Source organism: Acanthochromis polyacanthus, chromosome 2 (genome assembly GCF_021347895.1).
Source record: "Acanthochromis polyacanthus isolate Apoly-LR-REF ecotype Palm Island chromosome 2, KAUST_Apoly_ChrSc, whole genome shotgun sequence".
In the NCBI taxonomy this organism is placed as follows: domain Eukaryota; kingdom Metazoa; phylum Chordata; class Actinopteri; family Pomacentridae; genus Acanthochromis; species Acanthochromis polyacanthus.
In genome coordinates this window covers 11759797-11783808 of record NC_067114.1, presented here as the reverse complement: position 1 = coordinate 11783808, position 24012 = coordinate 11759797, and the positions used below count along the sequence as shown (strand labels likewise).

The following is a 24012-nucleotide window of genomic DNA, read 5'->3' as shown; positions in this document are numbered from 1 at the left end:
ACTAAAACCTATTAACAAAATGGGGACTATGGACTATTAGCACTATTTTCTCTGTTTCGGACAAATTAAAAGAGATACATCAATGTCAGACATAGTATTAGAAACTAACCTCTTCTGCCCTATCCCAAGAGATATATAAAATGTGACTTTCATTTCAGTTATTGTTTTTGTTATGCTAACATGCACATGATTAAAATCTGCACTTGAAAATCACATAAAACTTGGTAAACGTGCAGGTCTGCAAATATATGTGTCTAAATGTTGTACAATTTATGTGCATCTTGTTGTTTTTTAATCCTATTTCCTCATTCTGTGGGCAATTTGATTTGTGTTAACTGACAATCAATTAGGCTAACAATACAGATGGGTGACAAATTAAAGATTGGAAAATCAACATAGCATTCGTGAATTAGAAAGATGCTGAGCCACAACAAGCTGCCGGAACAGCTTTGATCATTGCTGCATAGATTTTGCACATCTCTGTAACTCTGATAGAGCTGATCTATTAATAATAGTATTAGAAATAGGAAAATGTTTATTTTTTGGTTCATAAAACATGTATTCTATAACAGGCTGCATTATTGCACAGCTGAAATGTTGCTGCTTGCATGTATCCATTCTCGTGTGAGTAAATTCCTGGATATCCTCGAGTCCGTGGTGCCCATCTGCAGCACTGGCAAAACCAGCAAAAACAATCTGTTAACTCTTTTAAATAACAAGGGCTTGAGTTATATATACAAAAAGGATGCAATGTGCATGAGCAGTCTTGGCACAGCAGTCAGACATAGAGCGGCTGAAAGGGAAGCTGAATGACAACAAGTGAAGACTGACAGACGGAGAAGAACAAAAAAACTGACCGTTTTGAAGTCTCTGAAGGGCACAAATTGCACAATGTCCCTGAGGACCGGTTCGCCCTTTGGTGAGCGTAGGACTCCATCATCTCCATCCAAAATCTGCATGTCTGTGAAGTCTGCGTTGCCCACACCGACGATGATAATGGAGAGAGGTTGATAGGAGCCTCGTACAATGGCTTCACGTGTGTCTGCCATGTCGGTCACCACGCCATCCGTGAGGATGAGCAGAATGTGGTATCGCTGCAGCAAGATAAGAGCTTTCATTGTGAATCAATCCTTGTTAACATTAACCCAACATGTGGTGACATGCAAGGACACATCTCAGTGTGTGTCGCCGTATAAAGGAGGCATTTGCAAGCTGTTCAGAGTCATTTTACAGCCTCCACCTAGCAGTAAAGATTACACGTTTTTGATCCAAAAAAAGGGAAAACAAACAAAAAAACTAACACACTAAATATTAAAAAAACAGAGCATTTACATCACAAACATAGCAGTAGTAGAGATTGCATGTGTGTCCATGTGAATGCGTTTAAAATTAATTTCAAATGAATGGTGTGATTCATGTGAGCAGCACAGAAGAGTAACGGTGGCACAAAATGCTCCAGTGCGCAGTTGTTTATTGGCACCCTGACTGTGTTTTTGTGTTACTGATCAAAAGACAGTCCGAGATTATTATGAAGGTCAGTGCAATTACAGTAGTGTGATAGTGAAGAACATAATGTCCATGCAGCCGCTGGGTAATTTCAGACAGTACACAGATTAAAGTCTTTGTTTTTACTCCCAAAGTGAAGTTAGAAAAGATAATGAACTCAGTAATTCCATTAACCACATTTTAGCAAGATTTGATGAGATAATTTCTTACACAAAAAAATCAATGAAATGAAAATATGTCCATAGGATGTGGCATTAACACGTCCCTGTGAGGCTTAAATCCATAATGTAAAGAATGCTAATTAACTCTGTAATGGCCTCTTTCTTATTTTGTGCTGAAAGGAATTATTACTATAAAAACTGAGGTGAACTAGAGGCGACTCACTCAGAGAACTCAGTGGGAAGCACAACAATAAAGCGTGCAGTACATGCACAAATTTCTAAAAGGGGCACTCACAGAAGCATCTTTAATGTTGCCGTCGCCTGCTGCCAGCTTGGCTATCCTGTTAATGATTGGAGAGACATTGGTTGGGCCATACAACTGGATCTTAGGAAGGCAGTTCTGGTATGCCTCAACCACTCCTTGGATACCTAATCAAAGAGAGCGCAGAGCAAAATGAAGGAAAATTCAGTACAGTTCTCTCTACACTTGTCAACAAACAAGTGACTGTGGACTTTAGGTACATTTGGATGACTCATTTACTGCAGTGTAGCAAACAGTTGCTGAATATGTGGCCTAAAATGTTTCGTTTTTCTTACAATTTAAAGAAGCTTTCAGTTTGTTCATGTGTATTTTAACAATCAATCAACTGTGAAATCCAAAAATAGCATTAAACTTTTGGGTACAATGGCCAACTCTGGAGTAATTAAAGACTAGAGAAAGATATACACAGAAATGAAATGATCACACATCTGGTTTCATTGTTAGTGCTGGATGCTATGATTGGTTCTGTATCTACTTGTAATCAAATGAATACATAAGGACCTGTTGAGCAGTGCTGACATTTCTAGAAGCTGTGTTATCATACACATATATATATATAGTCTGGTATCATCTGCATAAAGACATACTTTTCTGAGAAAATGGTGTACAAAACCCTTCTTTACCTTCACATTCATCATCCTCTGGGTTGAAATTAATGGCAAAGTCATGAGACACCTGTGAATGGAGACAAAGAAAACTGTGAAACACTGCTAATTTGATGAAAAATGCCAACCCTTCCCCACTAACAAGGCTTCATGCTCAGTCATCCTTTTTTATTTATTGACTGTTGTATCAGAAATGTTTAGAATATGTGAGGCTTTTTCTGTCTATATTTCTAGTATTGCTAACTACAATTTTGACTTTAACCCTTTAAGCTGCATTCAATTCCAGCCGTTTTCAGTACAAAAAAATCGCTAATATTCTATTTTTAAATTTAAAAAAATGACGAAAAATACAGGGAATATTGGACGCGCATCACGAGGTGCATTTCCTTGAAAACGACCGATTCGTGGATTTTATACCGACTTCAGGACATATTTTGGACAAAATAGTTTACTGGCTTGTGTCGTCTGGATGTAAAAGGTTGGATTATGGCCGTTTTTTGTGGAATATTTTTTTCTGTGTGTAATAATGAACCCGGAAATGTGAGTCGCGCTGTGTGCGTTGAAGCCGTGTATAGAGAACGGATGGATGGATATTCTTTTTGTCTTACAAATGTGTTTTTCTCACTCGCTGTGGTAATCACATCTGAAAGTGGTTTATACCGGCGGATTCATGAGAATCTAAGCTTTCCATCGGCGTATAGTGTTTGTATAATGTGTTTGCAGCCGTTGGACATTCTTGAAATTCCTATGCAAATTAGTAGGTGTACCGCCGGCGGTACACTGAAGTTTAACGGGTTAAAAACAAGTTACTTTAATCATGATGTGTCACTTTGAAAGCAATTGTGACAAAGACTGGGAAACAAAATTTGAAATTGAATTAAAATGGGAGTCAGGTCGCTATCAGGAGTGATTAATTAGGTAACAGCTGTAAATATAATATGACAAATGTTACATACAAACACAATAAATGCTTATTTTGCATTTACTTATAGTCACCATGCCTGTATAGTATTGTTTTAGCATGTCTCTTTAAAGGGATTGCAGATGAAAATTCACTATTTAGCTAACTCTGTCTCTGTCCCAACAGTTGTGTTGTGAATTACCCCTGTTAAATGACCCAAAAAATGGAACAAAAGTGAAACTAAACAAAATTTTAAAGCCAACTTGTTTTATATTAATAAAATGTATATCTGTAGTGACTTCACAGGCATTAATTAGCATCAGGAACTAACAGCAAATTGACATGTTAGCTGTATTAAGAGTAATGTATATCATTTTGGCAGCAGCAGTGAAAACATTCTGTTTCAGCCTTCAAATAAAAAAAAAAAGTCCTAATTTTTTTTTTTTTCATGGGTGCATGTTTTACAGTGGAGCATGACTGGCTTGTGCACACTCCATCTCAGTGGGTCTGCTTGTATTAATATCCAGAATCATCTGTTAATCACACTATGCAGTAATTAGCATATAGCCAGTACTATCAGCTTAGTGTCTGGTTTCTGCAAAGCGATTGCAACCCCTCATCTTTTATCCGGTTCAGTCTTGTCATCCAAACATCAGATAGATTTTGTTCATCTCAAAGCTGTTTAATTGGCAATAATAAAATTCCCTTCTTGATTCCTGCTGTCACAAGAAACTGTTTTTTTCCACAAGCACCAACTGTCATCCAGATCAGTGACAACTGACTCCTCTCCAGCTGGCTATTTTTTTAAAAGTCATACTTTTCTTTAATATTATTAACAGCCTGCATTTAGTCAATTTATATGTAGATATGAGAAGCTCTAAAAGAAATTACTTAAGTGGATAAACGTGTTGTATGGAGCCACAGCAAAAAAAAAAAAAAAAAGTCTTGTTTTATATCTCTTTTGGCAAGCGTGTTTAACAGCAGACTTTGATCAGCATAACCAATTACAACAACAATGGCTGTCTTCTATTTAGATGATCTAGTTGTATGGACGGTGTTGCGCACGCTGGCTCACTGTCTTGACTTACAGAGATACTTAAAGGAATGGAGCATCTGCAACCATTGATAATGTTCTTAGCTTCACCTGGGCATTTACTGCTGCTGCATGACAGTCATTCATTCAACGTTACAACCTAATTTAGTCAGTGTGTCAAAGTAAGCCGAGTGGAATACAAGCACAACACAGAGCAGTTTAAACCGCTGTTGTCGGTCCATTTGATCAGCAAAACCACGGCACCCACCTACATCATGTGTGTTACCATGGTTACCCAATGAGTTGTATAAATATATACATCGCTTCCTGAACAGCTTGGATGTAATATCGATTAAAATCATGCTAGAATCACATATGAGCTGCTTTCAAACCACCAAGGCGCAAACAATCAGCTCGAGAACATTTGAAAATGGTGCAACAAAACAAAACGCATAAAATGAGGAAATGCATCAGTGCAGATTTATATTAATTAGATATAGATGATCTTTTCTGGATTTTAGCTTTGATTTGTACATGTTTAGTCATGAATATCTAGGGCTAAAGAGTACAGGAGCTTTAATTGAAAGCACAAAATTATATTTATTGCAATGAAATGTGAAGACACAAGTCACTATGTGATGCATTCTAGACCAGAACATGAACGTTTTCAGTCTTTGTTTATACTATTTTCTGATCACACTTAGTATGCATGGTACAAATTTATAATGCAAGAGGGAGAAAATCCCAGGTCCATCAAAGTTCTAGTGCATAGATGCATTTCATGACTGGTCTAATGATTCCATGAACATTCACCTGCACCACCGGCTACAATGCAGCAACATCCTACAGTAAAACAAACGTGAATCCTGCAATGCAGCCACTGCCATGGCAAATTCAGAAATTAATAGTTTGTATTTAGTGAGCCAAAGATCTTTGCATGATTGAAATGATAATTATTGCAGTTTCACACTGACACATTCCACATTAAAATCTTATATTAAGCATAGGCAATTCTGGACTGATAGATTATCTGATTATTATCTATTCAACACTGTGTGTCGCAATCACACACTCACTCTTCACACGTCAGGCGTCTCCCCAGGGCTCTATTCAGAATCACGGAACACTTTTGGTTCTCAAAGTCCAATTTGCTTAAACAAATGCTCTCACACTCGTGAATTCTTATGTAAATTGAGCATCAACACTCCGGGGCTTTTATTTCATCGGAACATGATATTTTCTCAAGACAAGCTGATATTTTAAGACAACGGGCTTATGAATAAAAATACACTCTGTAATTAGTTTTAAATACGAAATTTTGACAGAATGACAAATTGTGTCATAAAATAGGTCATGAAAATCAGCTTGCTTAACGTAAAATCCCAGGGTAGTGGAAAATACCGGGTTTCAATAAGCACATGAATATACAGCATACATTATGCTGCTTGTGTGATGGGAAGGTCAGTGTCTTGAACAGAATAGTAAAAAGAAAGATTGAGGTTGAAGAAGGGAAAAAAAACACCAACAACACTGACAGCACAAACAGACACACTCACCTCATAATTTGGAGGGATTCTGGCACCAAACCCCAAAGCTGAAAACCGTTTGTCACTGAAACGATAAGCAAATTAATCAGCCGTAAACTAGAGTAACTGCAGTTTCATTTGGTTTACATTTTAACAGCAGCCTGAAAAATATTGATGGCTCATCCATCTGTTCACGTTTCTGAGGGGATACACCCTGCCTGTTTGCATTTCATAATGTGTTAAAAGCTTGAATTACAGTTTGAAATCCGTCCCACGGTTCCAGCTTTGCACCTGTTCAAAGAGCTCCTCGCAGTCTTTAATCTCTCAGTTTTTCAGTGTACCGTTTATATGAGTGGATATGGTTGTAAGAGGCTCTGCTTGGCTGAATTGTGCTGCTCCTAGTCAAAGGCCAGGGTGCACACTTTTGCAAAAATAACAAGGCAAAAGCGGTGACTGAAACCGCCCCCTATGTGCCACATAGTGCCCTATACCCAATTTTGTGTCTGAAGTCTGAGCATGAAATGCATCCAGTATATAGTACTCTTAAACATGGAGCTAAAAATGGAGAGTCTGTGGCACGCACACTACTTTCTGCTAATAGTACCACAGTGGAGTGTTAAACACTTTATGAAATGTCATGTCTATCAAAACAGCAACTCGTGCAGTCTTTTTCCCTCTTATGAGAAGGTGCCACTTGTTTTTCATCTGTCAGAAGTGTGTAGCAAACTATGTAAGACCTAACAGTGTACTTTACACCTTTTCAGCTGCTGACAACAAATGTCTGCGGTATATGAAAGAACTACAACAATGATGAAAAGCTGCCCACTTCATTGTTGTTCAGTGACACATATTGTTACTAGCTTATTTTGTTTAGTTGTACTTTTTCTACACTTTATCTTTTCTTTATTGAAAGACATTGACTGTACTATGCAGGATAAAAACAAAAGATACAACTGGATTGCATTGTGGAAAATAAAGAGTGTAATGTTTGATCATTCTTTATTTACCCTTTTCTTGCAAGCAAACTGTGTCGAAAGCTTTTCCTTGAGCACCTCTTTATTACTACACAGCACACAGTAGTTAAAGGACTTACTCTATGTATAAACAGATACCGCTTTGTCCATTCATCTGTCCATTCGACATTCCCGCTTTTACTGTAATACATTAAAATTTGAGGCATTTGGATAAGCTGCAGAGCTGTCACAACTTGTTTTCAGTCACAGCAGTGATTGTTTGCCCACAGACAGCTTTCCTCTAATGGCTGCTTCTGTTATCGGAACATTTACTGTATTTCATGTCTTTGCGACTGACAAAACAGCCCCAAATTCTCCAGCTCAGTGCAATCACAAATAACATCGCCAGTTCAAAAGAATCTTAGTTTAGGGCACAAAACGTTTGAGATGGTGTCTTTAATTAATTTGCTCTGGACACGGTGCGACTGCCTAAGAGGCTACACAGCAAAAATCGACAGTGTCAGGGAGTGTTGAGCTATTTGGTAAGTTGACAAGTGTTGATAGCTGTTTGTCCAGTCATAGCGGCTAATTTGGCTTTTGGGCAGCTTCTTCAGAGCTATCAGAAGTGTTTGATTAACAGGGATGGGTGTGGACTCACATAAACACTGGCAGAGGGATGATTTTTACACTTTTAGAGAGAGCAGTAACTGAGGGCTGATGACTCCCCACAGAAGCAGCTTCATTTTGATACATTTTGGATGCTCTTCTATACCTGTTTTTGTTATTGCAGCATTTATATTACAGTAAAACCAAAGCAGAGACGCTAATTTTGTTGTTATTATTATTATTACTGCTCCTCCTCAAGGACCTTGCAGGAGAAAAAAGGACAAAGCACGGCAGCATCCTTTAGTTTCTGGAGAATTGAGTTAGAAAGACGCCACTAAATATGCTTCATGGAGCATTTTGAACGCATATTTGGATACCGCCATTGTTCTCACTTCCAAGAAAGGAAAAAAACAGAAACATATGAGTGCAGTTTTTGTTCTCCATTGTGCAACCTCTCCAAATGCTCTGGCTAATGTGCTGTATGGCATCCAGACATAAAAACACTCCAGCAGAAATGTTCCACTGAAACTAATAGATTTGCTGTTCAATAGTTTCTGCTACAGATACAACAACATAAAAAGGCCTCCAAACTCACCTTTAACATTTATATGTTTTTCAACCGAAGTTTTCATACATTTTCATGAAAATAACTCTAATCCCCTGAATACGGGCCGTGCTCCCACGATTGTGACCTTTCAAACAGACCGATGCATGTTGCATCAATGCAAAATAATAGGAAAAAACAAATTGTGTTTTCAGTATTATATTGGTTTCACAGGCTTCATCAATGCAGAGAAAGATCTTTAATGAAAATATTTTAATGCGGTTGGAGTTACTCAAGCTTAGCCAATTTTACCCTGACATGTATTGTTGTTATTGTTAACAAGGCAAATACAGAGAACTCATTACCACAACCCATACTCTCTTGCAATAAATTTTCCCTTGGAGCTTTCATGAATAGATTTCTATAGCGTGGTTCATTCTTGTCTTAAGAGATCACCAAACTCGGTAGATGTGTGAGATATGACAGAGCAGCAGCCCAGACAAGAGACTACTGGCAAATCTGTTTCACTGTGTGAATTTTGCTGGTGGTCTCTTATTTTCTCACTTTGTCAGCACACGTGAGGAGCCACGGGGAGATATGCCCGGTGTAATAGTCCTCTCAGCAAGGTAAACGAGCCTCTACCCACACAGACAAAAGCTCGTCACTCCAACTCCATAATGCACTCCTCTGCAAGGACTCGAAAATCCCACATCACCTATGTTCACTAAAGGCTAAAAGGTTTGCTTGCCCACGTTTTTCACACCTCAATAACAATTCCAACTTAAGAGGAAAGGGCTGCCTACACTTGTAGTCACTGTTTGCCCAGAGGCATGTTTCCATGCATGATACTGTTGTGCATCTATGTCAACTTTAAAAAAAAAATGCTAAAACTATGAGGAGGCGTTGCTACTTTTTGGGCTACTTTTTAATGTCTCCAGCGCTATCTCTTGGATTCTATAATTAGCCAGACAGTGCTCCCCTGATATTCAATAGGAGGATCTGCATAAATCAGGAGTCAGAGTATTAATCCTCATCTGGCTTAGTTTCGACAGATGAGAGGGTCTTTCTCCCAAACAGATCACATTATAAATCATTTTCCATTAATTAGCAAGTACCTGCACGTCTACACGTTTGTTTGACACATTTGTACATTGTTAAATAATTGTTCTACATTAGAATAAACTGCAGCAAGCAGCATTTATATTTGCAGAAACAGGAATTCTCACATAGAAATATCACAGGTTGGATGCCACACCTCCTCTGTCTTTACATCTGATTCTGCACCACGCTGTTATTTCTCCAGTAATAATGCCTCCCACTTCTTCCTGAAGTGCCTGCTACCCTGGTGTCAGCCCCTATCTCTGCATCCGTTCGTCTCTAGTTCAGGGTAATGAGCCTATGCAAGCTAAGAAGGAGGACCAGTCACTGCAACAGATGCTGAGAGGAAGCTGTATCATTGAGTTATCCACAGGAGAAAGCACTCGCAGCTACCACAGTGAGTCAAGCAACTATGATGTGCAAGCTGAGCTGCACTACTATGATCAGCGCCGCATACCTTGGGCTGGAGTCCCACCGTAAACAGATGACTGGATCCTTAATCTGTTGGCTAAATTCCTAAATATCCACCAAATTTATTTGAAGTTGCTTTAAAAGGAAAACAAATCCCATTATGCTTGGATGTGGTATGTCATAGAAATTCATGATCAGGTACTTTTTACTCCTTTCTGCCAACACCCATGAATGAGTACGCATTTTTCTTCTTTAAACTTTTTGTTTCTTTTCCTCTCCAGTAGTTTTAGGGAACACTCGGAGTGTGTCTTTGAAATTTGTCCAAGGTTTGTTTAACCCTCGTGTCGTCATGCGGGTCAAATTGACCCGTTTCAAAGTTTGAAAATGTGGGAAATAAATATATTTTTCACAGTAAAACTTCTGATGTCTGCATTTTCAACTTTTTTGAGAAATTTTTGAACATTTTTGGTGGAAAAAAAAATATGTTAAAAATGTTTCTTAAGAAAATTCACAAAAAAATCAACCAAAATCCTGCAAATTTTGCTGGATTTTGGTTGATTTTTTTTGTGAAATCCTAAAATATGTATCAAAAATATATCAAAATATTGGAAATGATTAATCACTTCAAATGTTTTTAGGATTTGTTTGGATTTTTACTAATTTCTTTCAAAATATTTACAAGAATTTTTTTTGCCCAATATGGGGATTTTTTTAAAATAAAACTTTTAAGGGAAATTTGTAAGGAATTATTGGAATTTTTCTTCCTGAAGGTTTTGCAAATTTTCAGAAATTTGGGGATTTTTTTGCTGAATTTTTGGATTTTTTTCAGACAAAGAAACAATATTTTTTGGTGCCCGTAAATGAGGGCAACAGTAGGGTTAAATATCCAGTGACTTAGCAGCCATATTGTACCAGTTTGTAATGTTTATGTGAATCATGGAATCGGAAACTTGTGCAAGTAAGTCACACAAGATTAATAAAGAGCTACACGTATGGACTGTGTGGCAAGACACTGAAGTTAAATGAGTATTCCTACAATCTGATCATAACAAGGTAAGCGCCACAAAGCAACATAAAAGTACAGAGATATATAGGGGCACTTGCTCACTGTGTTATTTTCTAAAATAATAATCAATATGTGAGAGACGTGGTGTTCATCAGAGTGTTTATTTTTCAATTTATTACGCTAGAATGAGTTAGAAATAAATTGCCAATTTGCTTGGAAATCTCTGCCAAAAAAGCTGTCAGTGAGTGATTTAAATGCCTGCAGCTGACAAAGTCTAAAGGTCAAAATGTCATCAATCTGACAGATAGACAGATGGATGGAAGTTAATACTAAAAAGATGGCTAATCAAAATGGACCATAAAGGAGCGTATCCAGGATATTGTGTCAGTGTCCTTGACTGCTGCTTCCAAGCCCCATCTTTAGCCCCAGATTAGTCTCATGCATTAATAATGCCAGTAGAAGCCAAATTTGCTTGCTCTAATTTTCCCAGGTACAGTTTTCTCACTCATTACTTAACAAGACACGATTAAAAGTGACTCACCAACACGAGCATGATGATGAATATAAACTATATTTAAGCTGCGAGTAACAGCTGCTTTTATAACTTATTTATTTATTTTACAACGTGATGCTCAACTATTACAGAAAATTCAAAATGCAAAATGCATTTCAGCGCAAAAAGCTGCTGGTCAACAGTTCAGTTCCATCAGCTTCATAACAAAACTGGTGAGCAGAAATATAAAAAGCCAGCAGGACTCTCTTCCATTCGGTTTCACCATCATTTCCATTACAGTCTTTTTGCTGTTTCACATGGAGCAGCTCATTTCAATGTGTGAGATTCTGCTGCGATGGCATGCAAAGAGCACACCACAGCTTTATGATACTTACAGCCCCTGTAGGCACCAAAGAGCCTTTTTCTGAGGAACCAGAAGATTGACAAACCTGTCATAGTCTTGACAGATCTCCCCGACTGCTATCAGAGCCTTCAGGTACTCGTTGGGCTGGTATGGGTTGATGTAGTGCAATGAGCAGCTGTTTCTCGGGTCTCCGTTGGAGGCTGTGAAGTCAATGGCAACCTGGCAGAAAGAAATTATAAAGTGCGCAATAGAATCAGCTAAATTCTTCTTTTGCCACTTTCTGCAAATATTTTTTCTTGCTTGCTTCTGATGTTCCAAGCTATTATGAGCAAGGGAGCCTGAAATATGACTAATAGCAGCATAAAGTGCTGATCGGAGGTAAGAACTTGTATTTTTTTTCACACCCACGTAGACTAAAGCAGCTGCAGTTCCCATATACTGTAGATCCAAGCAGCTATTTGAACCAGGAGGAGCTGCATCTACAGCAGTCCTCACAATTAATATTCATCGCTTCAGCCATCCAGCTAAAGATCAAGAGCAAGATTTACAGAGGGCAGACCAAAGGGCAAGAGTTGAGAAAGTTTCAACTTATTCCATGAGGCTGTCTACAAAAAGAAAACTGACTGTACGCAAAGACGCAAACACCAAACTGTTCATGTGTCATCAGTATGATCAACGTGTTGTTTGGGCTTTGTTAGACGGTTTCATGCAGCTACAGCTAGTGCAGCAACTACGGCTCGATGACAGTGAAGCGTCACTAAACACGGACTGCTCAATTTACCGTAAAGTGAATTTGGCATCCTCCCATGATGTAATCTAAGAAGGAGTACACTCTGTGGAGCTGCAAAGAAAGAAAGAAAGAAAGAAAAGAAGATTTCTTTCAGGTACAACCTAAGAAGTGATGCTTGGGTGGAAGGGCAAATGTTCAGCTGTGCCAGAGACATCTGGCCATTAAAACAGAATTAACTCAACCAATCTGTTGACTGTAAAGGGTAAAAATTACTGCAATGCATCTTGTCAAAGCAGTGGAGACTAAAAATGGGGAAATTTTCTTATTCAGATGGACAGTGACCAAGATTGTTTCTACACACAAAGACACAAACAAGCAGATATTATAACAATTAATTCATTTTGTTCCTGAAATCATAAAGAATGATACGTTTCTCCAGATTCCTACCTTAAGGTCAGTGAGAATGACAACCCCTGAATTCTTATAGTTTCTCTTCTTCTGTTTGTACTTGGGATTCACACAGTCCCACGACACCTAAAACAAAGCAAGTTAAGGACAAAGAACTGAAACAGCAACTTGTGGCATTCAGACGATATGAAAGCAGGCATGACATTTGTTTCAACTGTGATGGATTTCGGCAGAGCAAAAAGCGAGGCATATTGGAGATGGATGAAACAGTTACACGGCTGTATCTCCTCCGCTCTGCTCCTCCTTTCCATTCACTGACCTTATTTCCACTGGAAATTTTCTGCATTTCCCTGAATGTGGCATAGAACTCGCCGATGAAGTCGTGCTTCCCCCTGGAGTCATGATCCCACACGAGGCACTGTGGCACACACAGAAAGCACAGTTTACTATTGTTAGTATGGCTGTGCATTCAGTATCTACAGAACATCTTTTACCACGATATCAGCTGAACACATTTTAGTCCATATGTAGATCACAGTGTGACATTTTCCCTGCTCTGCCCTGTTTTCTCATTGCAGCTGAATCAAAGTGGTCATGCGGTTTCTGAGTCATTGACACCTGTAGTATTTCCCCCACAGTTCTTAAAGATCCCTCACCTTGAGCTTCCGGTCTTCGTCACAGCTGCACAAGGATATGAGGGACACTTTGAAGGGCTCCCACACTGGATTCAGGTTGTTTTTAATCACCTGTCGGAGCAGGGAGATGTTAGCGGAAGCACAGTGGCTAAAAATGCATTAACAGGTGGTGATGAAAGAGGAGAGGAACTGCGGTGAGCTTACCTCAGTTCTGTGCACAAGCTGTTCCGTTTCATCGTCATTGATTCGATATATTTCCATAAAGGGGTCTGACTTGCTGAAGAGATCCTGCAAAAATGGATCAAACTAAATTACTAGCTCACTATCTGTATGTGAGAAGTCCCTGAAATGAATGATGCATCGGAAAGATAAGAAGTCTATTGAATTAAGTGTTTCTCATGGTAACATTATATGAGTTTTCTTAGTAAAATTGCACCAAATCGAATCTTACAAACTATGTAAAAATAGGATTTGCTCCAGTTTTCTTTAGCTGCATTTATTCAAGAAGTCTCAGTGAGATCAAAATGTATTTAACGAGAGACTGATAAACAACAATACATTTAAAACTGCGGGTTTTTATTCCAGTAGATTTATGATTCTTAAAGTAAAAAAAAAAATTGTGTTTGGCATTATTTAACATTTCTCTATGACAAACTTCACGCTTCCTGCAGTGCTTGGCTTATTATGTGACCAGGGCTTGACGAGATGATCCGTCGACCACGGGAGGAAACTGAAATTTACACAAATGGCTGTTGACACCGATTTATTACTGCTGATTGCTGAGAGAGAAGTAATTATCTCTGTGATTAAAGGTCAGGGAGGCATAAAATCACAGCACAGTGATATTTTGGGACAAGAGGTTATCAATTCGGAATTGGGATATTTTGCAAGCTTATAAAATTATGCCATTCATTAGTTATTGCATTTTTTTTACTCAATCAGTGACATTTTTCCTGTGTAAATAGTCTTACTGACTTTATATATCCTCCCATATAACCTTTTTTGTATTTTGGAAATATGTTTATTGGTTCTGTCAACCAATATTGGAAGTCCACTAGGAGTGAATTTAAATTTTAGATTACACTTCATTACTTTCCACCTACAAAGTGCATTTAAAATGGGTCCAACATTGGCTTGTTATTAACATCATGCATTCAAATTCACTCAAGGGTGGTTATGTCCATTTACATTATCAGTGTTAAAAAATCCCTTTCCGAACTGAAAACACGTGAAACATCATTTATGGTTATTTGTGGTGGCCTTAAATCTTCCCCTGAGCCTCAAGTACAGGCGTCTGAGAGCAGCGGCAACACTGATGATTTAGGTCAATTGATTCTTCAGGGAGAAAAACAAATAATTACTGTGTGTGTGCATGTGTGTGTGTGTGTGTGTGTGTGTGTGTGTGTGTGTGTGGGACTGTGGTGGTTGGGTGGTGAGGGGGGGGGGTTTGTGTACACCGAATGAGACAGTTAAGGATGCATTTCCCGCCACATTAGCCAGATACATCTCCTCGGGGATGGGAGGGAGAAAAAAAAATACAGAAGGAAAAAAAGAGCTGTAGCATCCTCTCTTTGTTGCCATGGCAACCGCTAGCCAGTGGCATCAGCAGCATTGACTGACGAGACACACATGTCAAAATTTAATCTCGGGCTAACAATAACATTAATGCTAATCATTACCAGTCACAGCAATCTATGGCATCACATAATTAATCCTTCTGTTTACCAGCATCTGTATTGTGACCTGTGAGTATTTGCAGCGGGTCGAGGTGATGAGGCTGACAAGCAGCTAATTAGAAACATTTTGCTGCTTGGCTCGTCATCTATTATCTTTGGCAGATGTATTGCTGCATGCAAATGGTCTGTCACAGCTAATTTGCATTGTTTAAAGAAATGTTTACAACTCGAACAAGCAACCAATAACTGATCAAATCTTATCTCCTGGTTTTATTTAGAGTCAGAGGTTGATTTGTCTCACCTGTTGAAAACCACCATTGATCTTACAGACCATAGTGTTTGGGTTTTGGTGTGCGACCAGAAGTGGTGGAGGTAACCGGTGGTGACAAAAATGTAGAAAATGAGGAATGAATGCATCAGATGATCAGAGACTTGAGTCCAAATGAATGTAACTGTGATGACCTGCTGCAAAATAGACTTGTGTTTGCTAACCAGTTTTGAAAAACTCCACTGGTGCCTCTTAAGTTACCTCAAAATCTCCACACATGCCTTATATGCTGTGTGTTTAACAGGCGTAGATGAAGAAAAGCAGATGTAGATTTAGAAAGTTTTTTTTTGGGGAGGTATTTATAGACTAGTTACCACAGAAAGTGAATTAAGTTCCATCCTCACAGTGGAGGTGTTGAACTGACCAACTCTCCAACTCTGTGCAAAACGACTTGATTTCTGACTGCAACCTCGTAGCCACTGATGTTATCAAGATAGCAGATAAGACACAATATACACAGTCTATATAATTTATATAAAAATACATGACATGAGAAAAAGATGACTCTCATTTCCCACTCATTCTGCTCTCATCCCTGGCTTCCTCTCTAATATAAAGTCAAAAATGAAAAACAAACATTTAAATGATTGCTGGTTTAACAGTGAATCTCTGCACTCCCATCCCACTCAGACAGAGCAGAGGCAGCAGAGGAAATGTTGTTTCTAACCCTTCATTAGTGATAGCAAACACTGCTCACACCCATGTTTGTTGTTGACTTGTTTGCACAGATGGTCCGAAAATGAACCAGACTTCAACGATAACACCAGGCTCAACTTCTCACAAGCTTTCCTAATTTATTCTGAGATAGATATGTGCATAACATAGCACAGGAGGAGTCATTCCTCTAACCAGAGTGAAACTGTCCAAACACCGTCAGTGTCTGTCATCTTCTGCATCGGGCTTTCATGCCAGGAGGTTGCTGTAGCAAATAAGCTGCTGCAGTGTTTGTTCAGAGTAAAGAGATGAACACTCCTGGGTCTCAGTGGCACATGATTACACGCCAGTGCTTCACAAGTAACAGTGATTTATTTGAACGCGCAGAAATCTCAGTGCCAATCAGTTCACTTTAAAGAAGGCAAGTGGGTGGCTTCCCCCGGTACAGAAACTCAACATTTCCAGCAGCAAACCACATATACGAAGGAACCATCACAACCAGGGGAAGATGGACTTATAACAAGCTTTGTTTTTATTACCATCTAGTAGGTGCCCGGTTCATTTTTACTGTCTGCGCAGCTGTCAATTTTCAAATTGCAATTTCAAAAATAAATGCTGCCGAAAATGCAAGTTTTTTTCTCCCCCGACACCGCTGGGAATCAAGGGCAATCTGTGAGTTTGGAATCCTAAGGCTTGTTCCAGGGAACATGGTGTGACTTGAGATCATCAGAGCTGTAACTAGATGTAAGCTCCCGCTGTCTTTTTGATTGAAATATGCCTTCAGCAAAGTTTGACATGCCGTGTGAGACCAGGAGCAGCTAAGGTCAGTAATATGCAGCCTTAAAGTGGTGCCAGAAGAATTAAAAAAAATTAATAACACACATTTCATATATGACACATTGCAATGTAATTTACACCTCCAGCCATAATGTGAACTAATGAGCACTGTGCATTACATTTTCTCTCTCTATTAAAATGATGTCTATTGATTTGTAAGGAAACTGAATAAGGATCTCTTTTAAGAGCCAGTGAAGTATTGTAGATGCATTCTGAGGCTCGACTAGCATCATGACATCAGGAGGATCATATTACTACTCTCATAACTTTCTAGTGCTTCAAAATGTCTAGTAAAGCAAATATGTTGGCATTTCCATCAAAAATGTGTTTCCTCCTCTCACCTTATCATCCAGCTTCTTGGCTCGGAAGGAGAGCTCCACGTATCCGTTGTTGCCAGAAATTTCCTCGGCGTGCACCTGGAAGGAAAGCAGGGTTTGTCAGTAATATTTTGGTGTTCGGATCTTCACTACAAATTTTGACTCAACCATGTTACACATATTTCTAAAATGTGATCTTAAAGCTCACAGAAAACAATGTTGTGACTGAAACTCCACACTAAAAATCCAACCTTTTCATGGGCAGTATGGGTGCCACGGTGAATTCTGAAGGTGGACATTATTTGCCAGTACTCCGAACAAATTAGAGCAATTAGTGATTTTGAAAATGACCATGTTGCCATTTAAAAGTGCCCTGGAGCTAGAATACCGATTCCTAAATTGTTCAGTGGTACCACTACCTGGCATGGCAGCTCCCCTCCATTAGTGCGTGTGAATGGATGCATCAACAGAGACATTGTGGGGCTTTTTAGATAAAAGCTGCTAAAAGCTGTGTAAATACAGTCTCTAATGGCTTATAAAGGATATATTTACACCCAGAATTAAAAATCCTGGAAATTACAGAGCTGTCTGCAATCTAATATCTTTGCTTTTGGAAATATTTATATCAACAATCATTCTGTATTACTATGATGAATAATGATAAATACATACAATTATAAATCAATATTGTTGTCATCATTATCCTTTTAAAGGTAGTGTGTTTTACTTTTCTTTGCTTTTCTTACAGTGTGCAGGGACCCCTTTTGTTGTAATATCTCATTTTCTACACAACTGCCTACCAAAATAAGACATAATCTGACCTTTTCTAATGTTAAAAAGTAACTTTCCCTTCTGCTCCGTTGTGAACAGATAATCTCTAAAGTGGCTTTTACGTGGCACAGGATTGCTGGACACATACAAATGGAACAACTCATTAGCTGCAAACTCAGTGCCCCCATTGCCACAGGTGATCGTTTCAACTTGTGAATTAAACTTTTAAGGAATGATGGAAAAAGTTACATAGCAGCGCATCAGTGAAGTTGTGTAAGCGTTGCTTCTCAGAATAGCTGCTGTTTTGTTTCTTTGGACCTGTGTGTTAGTTAGAAAGACAAAACAGTCAGGATCGTCATTTTTTAAGAATCACTCCGCACCCTCTGCTGCTCCCTCCGCGCTGTCTGGCCCACTCACACAACACAGACGTTTTGTTCTCTGCTCCTCTGTAGGAAACTGACAGGAACCTCTCATCAAACTGCCAGAACTGTGGCGGTACAGCGAGCGTGGCCGGGGCGAGACAAAGCCTGACAGTGATGACTGGCAAAGTAGGAAACTTGTGTGTTTTATCTGACAGCTTGTCCTGACAAGCACCCGGAGCAGGTGAAAGTTTTTGTAACACGTACAGACAGAAGGAGTCTGTGGTCTTAAAATTCTGTCCTCGTAGGTGTTGAGATTTAGGATGAAGGTTACAAAGAAGCTCATGTTTATAACAAGGTCAGGGATTAGGCATCTGCTTGTCATGGTTAATTGCATGGTTTCACTGAGAGTCACACCTCCCCTGACATGAGGCAGGGTTGGCTGAATGGGACAGGTGCACGCTGGTGGCCTAAAAGCAACCAGACATTTGTTATTCCTGTTTACCCGCAATGCTCACTGACACAGTCAGCAGCGCCGGCTGTGACACAGTTCGCTGAGACATACTATAATTTTGCATTGCTTCTGCTCAAAATGCGTCTCCCGTTTTGAGGTATGTCTCATTTAAATCCGAACGCACAGGTATAATATTAAAAATTCAGAATGACTAACACTTTTTTAAGGGTGTAATTATCCCTGATCTCCATCACAAAAGTTCACAAATGCTCTTAAAAATCTTAGAATACGTCCCTCCTCCTAACTTCGCAATTTCAGAATCATCACTTTGTAAGTTTTCTTTAGTATGGAAGTCATTCAGTGACACATTTATGGGTACACCGCAAACAGGAACTGCTAGTAGTTGTATTTGCATGCACTTAATGAGCTCAAATTATAGCCCACAGCATTACTAACTCGTCTCAATTTTGTCTGGGGAAGGATCCACATGGAGAGAATTACTGAATAATTACCCAGTGCCTGATACCTGATGCATTACCTAATCCACATCCTGTGAATTAGGTAATGCATCATGGGGGTGTACAAGTATGTGTCTTCAAAATTTAGGAGCCTCACAGAAAAACAACTCCTACATTCTAGGTAAAACAAAGATAAAGCAAGCAAATCCGAATCAAAGGGTACACTATTACAAATGCAATTAAAGATGAACAAAGGGAGATTTTAATGTCATGCTGTGTGGGCAGCCGCAGCACGTTGGGTAAGGATTACACATTACACTGGTGCGCTGAATTATTTAGATTTGTGTGGATGAAATGGTCAGAATATCCCCCTTTACTGTTATCCTGCAGACCTTCAATAGGTCCTTGCTGTTGGCTCTTTCTTAAATAAGGTCTAACGCTGTAAAAAGATTAACTAATAAAGATTTAAAATGGATGAATTTGTCTTCAACTTTCTCTATCCAAGTACAGAGATCCTCAGTTTAGATTTCACCTCAAGTCATGTCTGTATGCAGAGAGTGAGGAGAATATATGAGAAGTTTTCTGCTCCTGTGTGAGAAATTTGGATGAGTTCAAGTACAACTTTATGCAAGCCAAATACGCAGAGGATGGGCCCAAACACAGGAACATCTGCCCTGCATGAGAAAATCCAGCGTTATTGATAATAGGGCTGTTAGACATCCACAGGCCCTGCAGCATCTTGTCTGCCATAAATTCATTAGAAGAAGAGGAGGCTCTCTTGTGTATTTCAAACAAGGCGGAGCGGTTACAGACCTGAGTGGAGCGCTGCATGATTAAGCTTGTCATGTTTTTAATATGCAACCACCACTGGCTTGTTAACTCTAAGATGGCAGTTAATGAACCAACAGCTCCTCTCTTCCACGTCTTGACACAGGATTTCTTACACATGCATCATTTCTTATGGATTTTCTTGCTTCCCTGTGCGTGCATCTACATGTTTACCACAAATGTCGTACCATTAATCTAAAGAGGGGTGCTAAAATGGAGAAAGTGTTCAGCGAGGACTACAAACACACAGCAACGTAAAGGCAGGAACAAGAAGCCGTTCTATAAGTGGTGTTGTCAACTTTATCTTGTTTCTTTTCCTCAATTCAGTCTGCTCAAAATATTCAGATAGACACAGAATTCCACAAACAGAACGTCAGTCCATTATGGTGCCTAAGTGTGAACTGCCGTGGGACTGGGGAGAGAAGAATGCAGAAATCTTAATGCTTTTCCCCCCATCGATCTGCCATCCATTATTTCCCTCAGCTCCTCCACTTTCTCCATGTCCAGACAATTTCATTCACCAGAGCAATGAGGTCATAGGCGCAATGCAAGAAAACCTACTGTGATGGTGGATTTGCCGGCATATTTCCCATACTTCAGCAACAAAGGCTTCACCATCTTCTTCTGGGCCACAATCTGCAAAGAGAAAAATAAAAACTTGACGCCGCCCTTGAGACCTCAGCTGTAAAGAGCACCACGCAGGGACCTGAGTCATCAATCAGCATCCATTTACTCTGCTACTATACGTGGCAAATGTACAGCATCGGGTTTATTTACTACACAAAGAAAGATGATGATTCTGCACGATTTAAGCAGGCAAATCACAGTTTTTATGTGCTTTTAATGCACTAGATGAATCAGACTTAAACTCAGCCTGTTATGCATCTCTGTATTTCAGAAACGCTGTCACTGTAGATCATCTAAATGGGTTACCTGGCCAAGAGTGCACTCCACTCCTCCCAGAAAGTCATCGTCACGGGTGCCAATGCTGTGAGTGCCGTGGATGTCGTAGACTTCAAACCGCAGCTTCTGGACCTCCTCAAAGTAGTAATCCAATAAGAAAACCTTTCCAAAGACTGGGTGCAAGTTGCTCTTGATCACTTCTGTCCTGTCCAGCTGTGAGGGAACAAGCTCAATAAGACTTTGAACCTTCACACACTCCTAATGTATTTAAATGTTCCAACATCCTTTATCATGATGTGTCATTAAAGCAATAGCTGACTGCAGGGAAATTAAGTTGTTCTTTGAAAAAAAAAAGCAATTTTGCAAACCCTATCATTTTACAGGGTAAGTCAGGAATATTTAACTTGCACCATATTTGACTTCCCACTTATTCTGAGGAACACCAGCGTATGTGGAAGCAAATGTTATTATGTTCCGTCAAGGGGATGATATGAGAGACGATTGGAGGACTCTGACATTTAATCTCAGCGTAAAGAAAACATCCACGCTTGTCTTTGACTGCCTGACAAGGAAAAGCTGAGCTCTCTAAGGCCCCATCTGCTCACGATGTAGGATTTAGCTCTGACACAGCTCCACCAACATTTCTGTGCTGCCCAATTTGTCACAAGGACAAATCATCATTGAGCATGATGTTTAAGTCTACAAAACTTTATATCAATAAATTATGACAAAAAATGAAACAGATGCAGCCAAAGAAAAATCCAGACTACAGTATTTTTAAAAAATTGCCTTATTTTTGTTGATGTTTAATACATATGTGGGATTTAATCTACTAAAACTGGAGAGAGAAGACTAGGCCCATCGAGGGGGCATCATCTGGAGCTGATCTACTGCCAGAAAATGAGAGCCTGAGAGGGCTTTGAGTGGTCATCCAAAACACAGCCATACACTTCAGTACCCTTTTGTCCAGAGTCCAAAGTCATTTCTTCACTGTCGGTGGAGCAGGACCAGATCTTGTGTCATGATGACTTTAGAAACGGGCGACAGCGCTTTCTTGTCTCTCATTTCTCGCTTTGGTAGAGATGCAGTCTGGATCAGATAAAGGCCTGAGCTGGGCTTCCCATTATGCTAAAACAACAGCGTGTTTCAAACAAGAAGCACAATTTCTGCTGCACTGTGCACAGAAATATTAAGCTACTAATCTATAAATTAAAGAACAAGCATCAAACATGTATCTTAGCAGATGTTATTGCACCATGAGCCAAAAGCTCAGTAGCTCCTTGTAATATATTATCAAGTCTTTTCCATTGTGTTGGTTTGATGAAAGCTATTTTACCAAAAGATAGTGCAACATTTTGTGTTTTGAGGATGGTTCCTTCCAGAATATTATGAGAATGTCAGCAGTGAAAGTGCACTTTTCTTTTAAAAATGGTACCAATGGAAACAATTACCTGAACCTCTTGAAGACTTTTATGATTTTTTTTTATGAATAACATCTTAAATTGAATGCTGCATGTAGGAGTAGTATGTTACATAAGCTTTTCTTTTTCACGCTGCAGCACCGTATATTAAATCATAATGTCGAACATAATGAATGATGGCTTTTCTTTGTCACTTCAAGGTTCACATAAAGCTGTGGCGCTCTCCTTGAATCAAAGCATTATTCTACAACGTTTCAGTCAGCGCTAAAGAAATGATACTTCGATTTTGCAACAAATCCTGCTTTTTACAGACAAATTTAGACTCATAAGTCAAAGTTTCTGGCCATTCTTAGCACCGCGTCTCAAACGTCTGACACACCGGTGACTGTGAAAGTTACACAACACGACTGATATTATTTCCCGACCATTCAGCGGATGGGGGTGTTGCCTTTCTAGAAGAAACCATTCACACTGCAGCAGAATAGTTTCATTGTAGGAAAATGGTGATGAGTCAGAGAAACTTTGCAGTGAGCCCTTCCCTCTGAAGGAACAAAACAACAAGATGACTCCCACCTATATGGAAGCATCTGCATTTGCTCTGTTCACAACTGTAGCTGCACTGTAAAGCCTAAAATGACAAATTCCTCAATGCTTGTTTACGGCATTTATATGGATTATTCTTGATTTACTTGCTGACGAAAGGCATCATTCAGCAATCATCGGTTTTATTCTTGTTTCCTTCAATTGTTGTTCTTAGTTCCTCATTACTTATTTGTAATAAAAACACATGATTGAAAATAAGTAGACTTTGGCCTTTTTTCACAGTTCTAAATAGATAATCAAACTAGTTTCTGGTTAACAATCACAATCAAAATACAGGGAGCAGAGGTTGTTCTAGTATTTCTATTACACACAGGCAAACAGTATAAAAAAGAAAACTACCCGCTAAGACTTGGCCTCATCAGCCTCATTTACCCCGGTTTCTCTTTGCCTCTCTCGTTGTGCCATCTGGATGGACAGATTTGGGATGAGTCTGTTTGTTGATGAAAGCTAATCAGAGCGACGTAGGAAAGGTTTTGCTGAAGTCTGTGATGCCTGTTTATTGTTGGTGTGGGGCCAGAACTATAAAGAGGATCGTTGACATGGGAGATTAATTTGTGGAATCAGTTCCTCCAGGTGGGGCTGAGCATTATAGCTTTATCATAACGAGCCCACGTGAGCTTAGGTTAGATATCAAAAGAAAAGATCAGGTTGGGAATTAACTCATTACCAAAGGAGCAGGCAAGGTCCAGTCTACTCAAAAAGAAGGCAAATAGTGGAGAATATCTTGCCGTCTCCACCCTGATGCTAAATTTGTCTTTAGGAGTGAACAGGTGATGAAAAAGGGGAATAAAGAAATGAGTTCAATTAGCACTGGCAAGTCACTCAGGCCATTCAGAAAGAGCTCAGAAAAGAGAAAGACATGGTTGGGATATGAGTGGGCTCTGCTTCTTACTCAGCTGTTGACGTAAGTAGACTAATTGTATGAGGAGTGGTTCTTCCCAGCAGTGAAGGATTTGACTGTCAGTTCTGTCAAGATTGGATGAATGGATAGATAGAGAGATGTTACATAGTACCATGTGTCTGAATCTGAGTTACTTGGTATTATATGAGTTTGCTTCAGTGAGTGGAGCTAAAAATAGGCACTTATACATTCATCATGCA

The 24012-nt window shown here is 39.3% G+C and overlaps 1 protein-coding gene across 2 annotated transcripts in view; it reads right to left on the bottom strand.

The window, feature by feature from the left end:
• Positions 1-24012, bottom strand: part of cpne7 (copine VII) — a 31368-nt gene that overhangs the window by 4523 nt on the left and 2833 nt on the right. For both annotated transcript variants that reach the window (XM_022203348.2, XM_051939859.1), the window contains 13 exons: positions 20918-21100; positions 20546-20620; positions 17139-17213; positions 13507-13590; positions 13324-13413; positions 12987-13085; positions 12707-12793; positions 12311-12370; positions 11615-11748; positions 6085-6139; positions 2613-2664; positions 1963-2096; positions 858-1094 (listed from right to left, as the gene is read on the bottom strand). In XM_022203348.2, the coding sequence (XP_022059040.1) occupies positions 858-1094; positions 1963-2096; positions 2613-2664; positions 6085-6139; positions 11615-11748; positions 12311-12370; positions 12707-12793; positions 12987-13085; positions 13324-13413; positions 13507-13590; positions 17139-17213; positions 20546-20620; positions 20918-21100 (1365 nt within the window). The remainder of the gene's footprint in view (positions 1-857; positions 1095-1962; positions 2097-2612; positions 2665-6084; positions 6140-11614; positions 11749-12310; positions 12371-12706; positions 12794-12986; positions 13086-13323; positions 13414-13506; positions 13591-17138; positions 17214-20545; positions 20621-20917; positions 21101-24012) is intronic.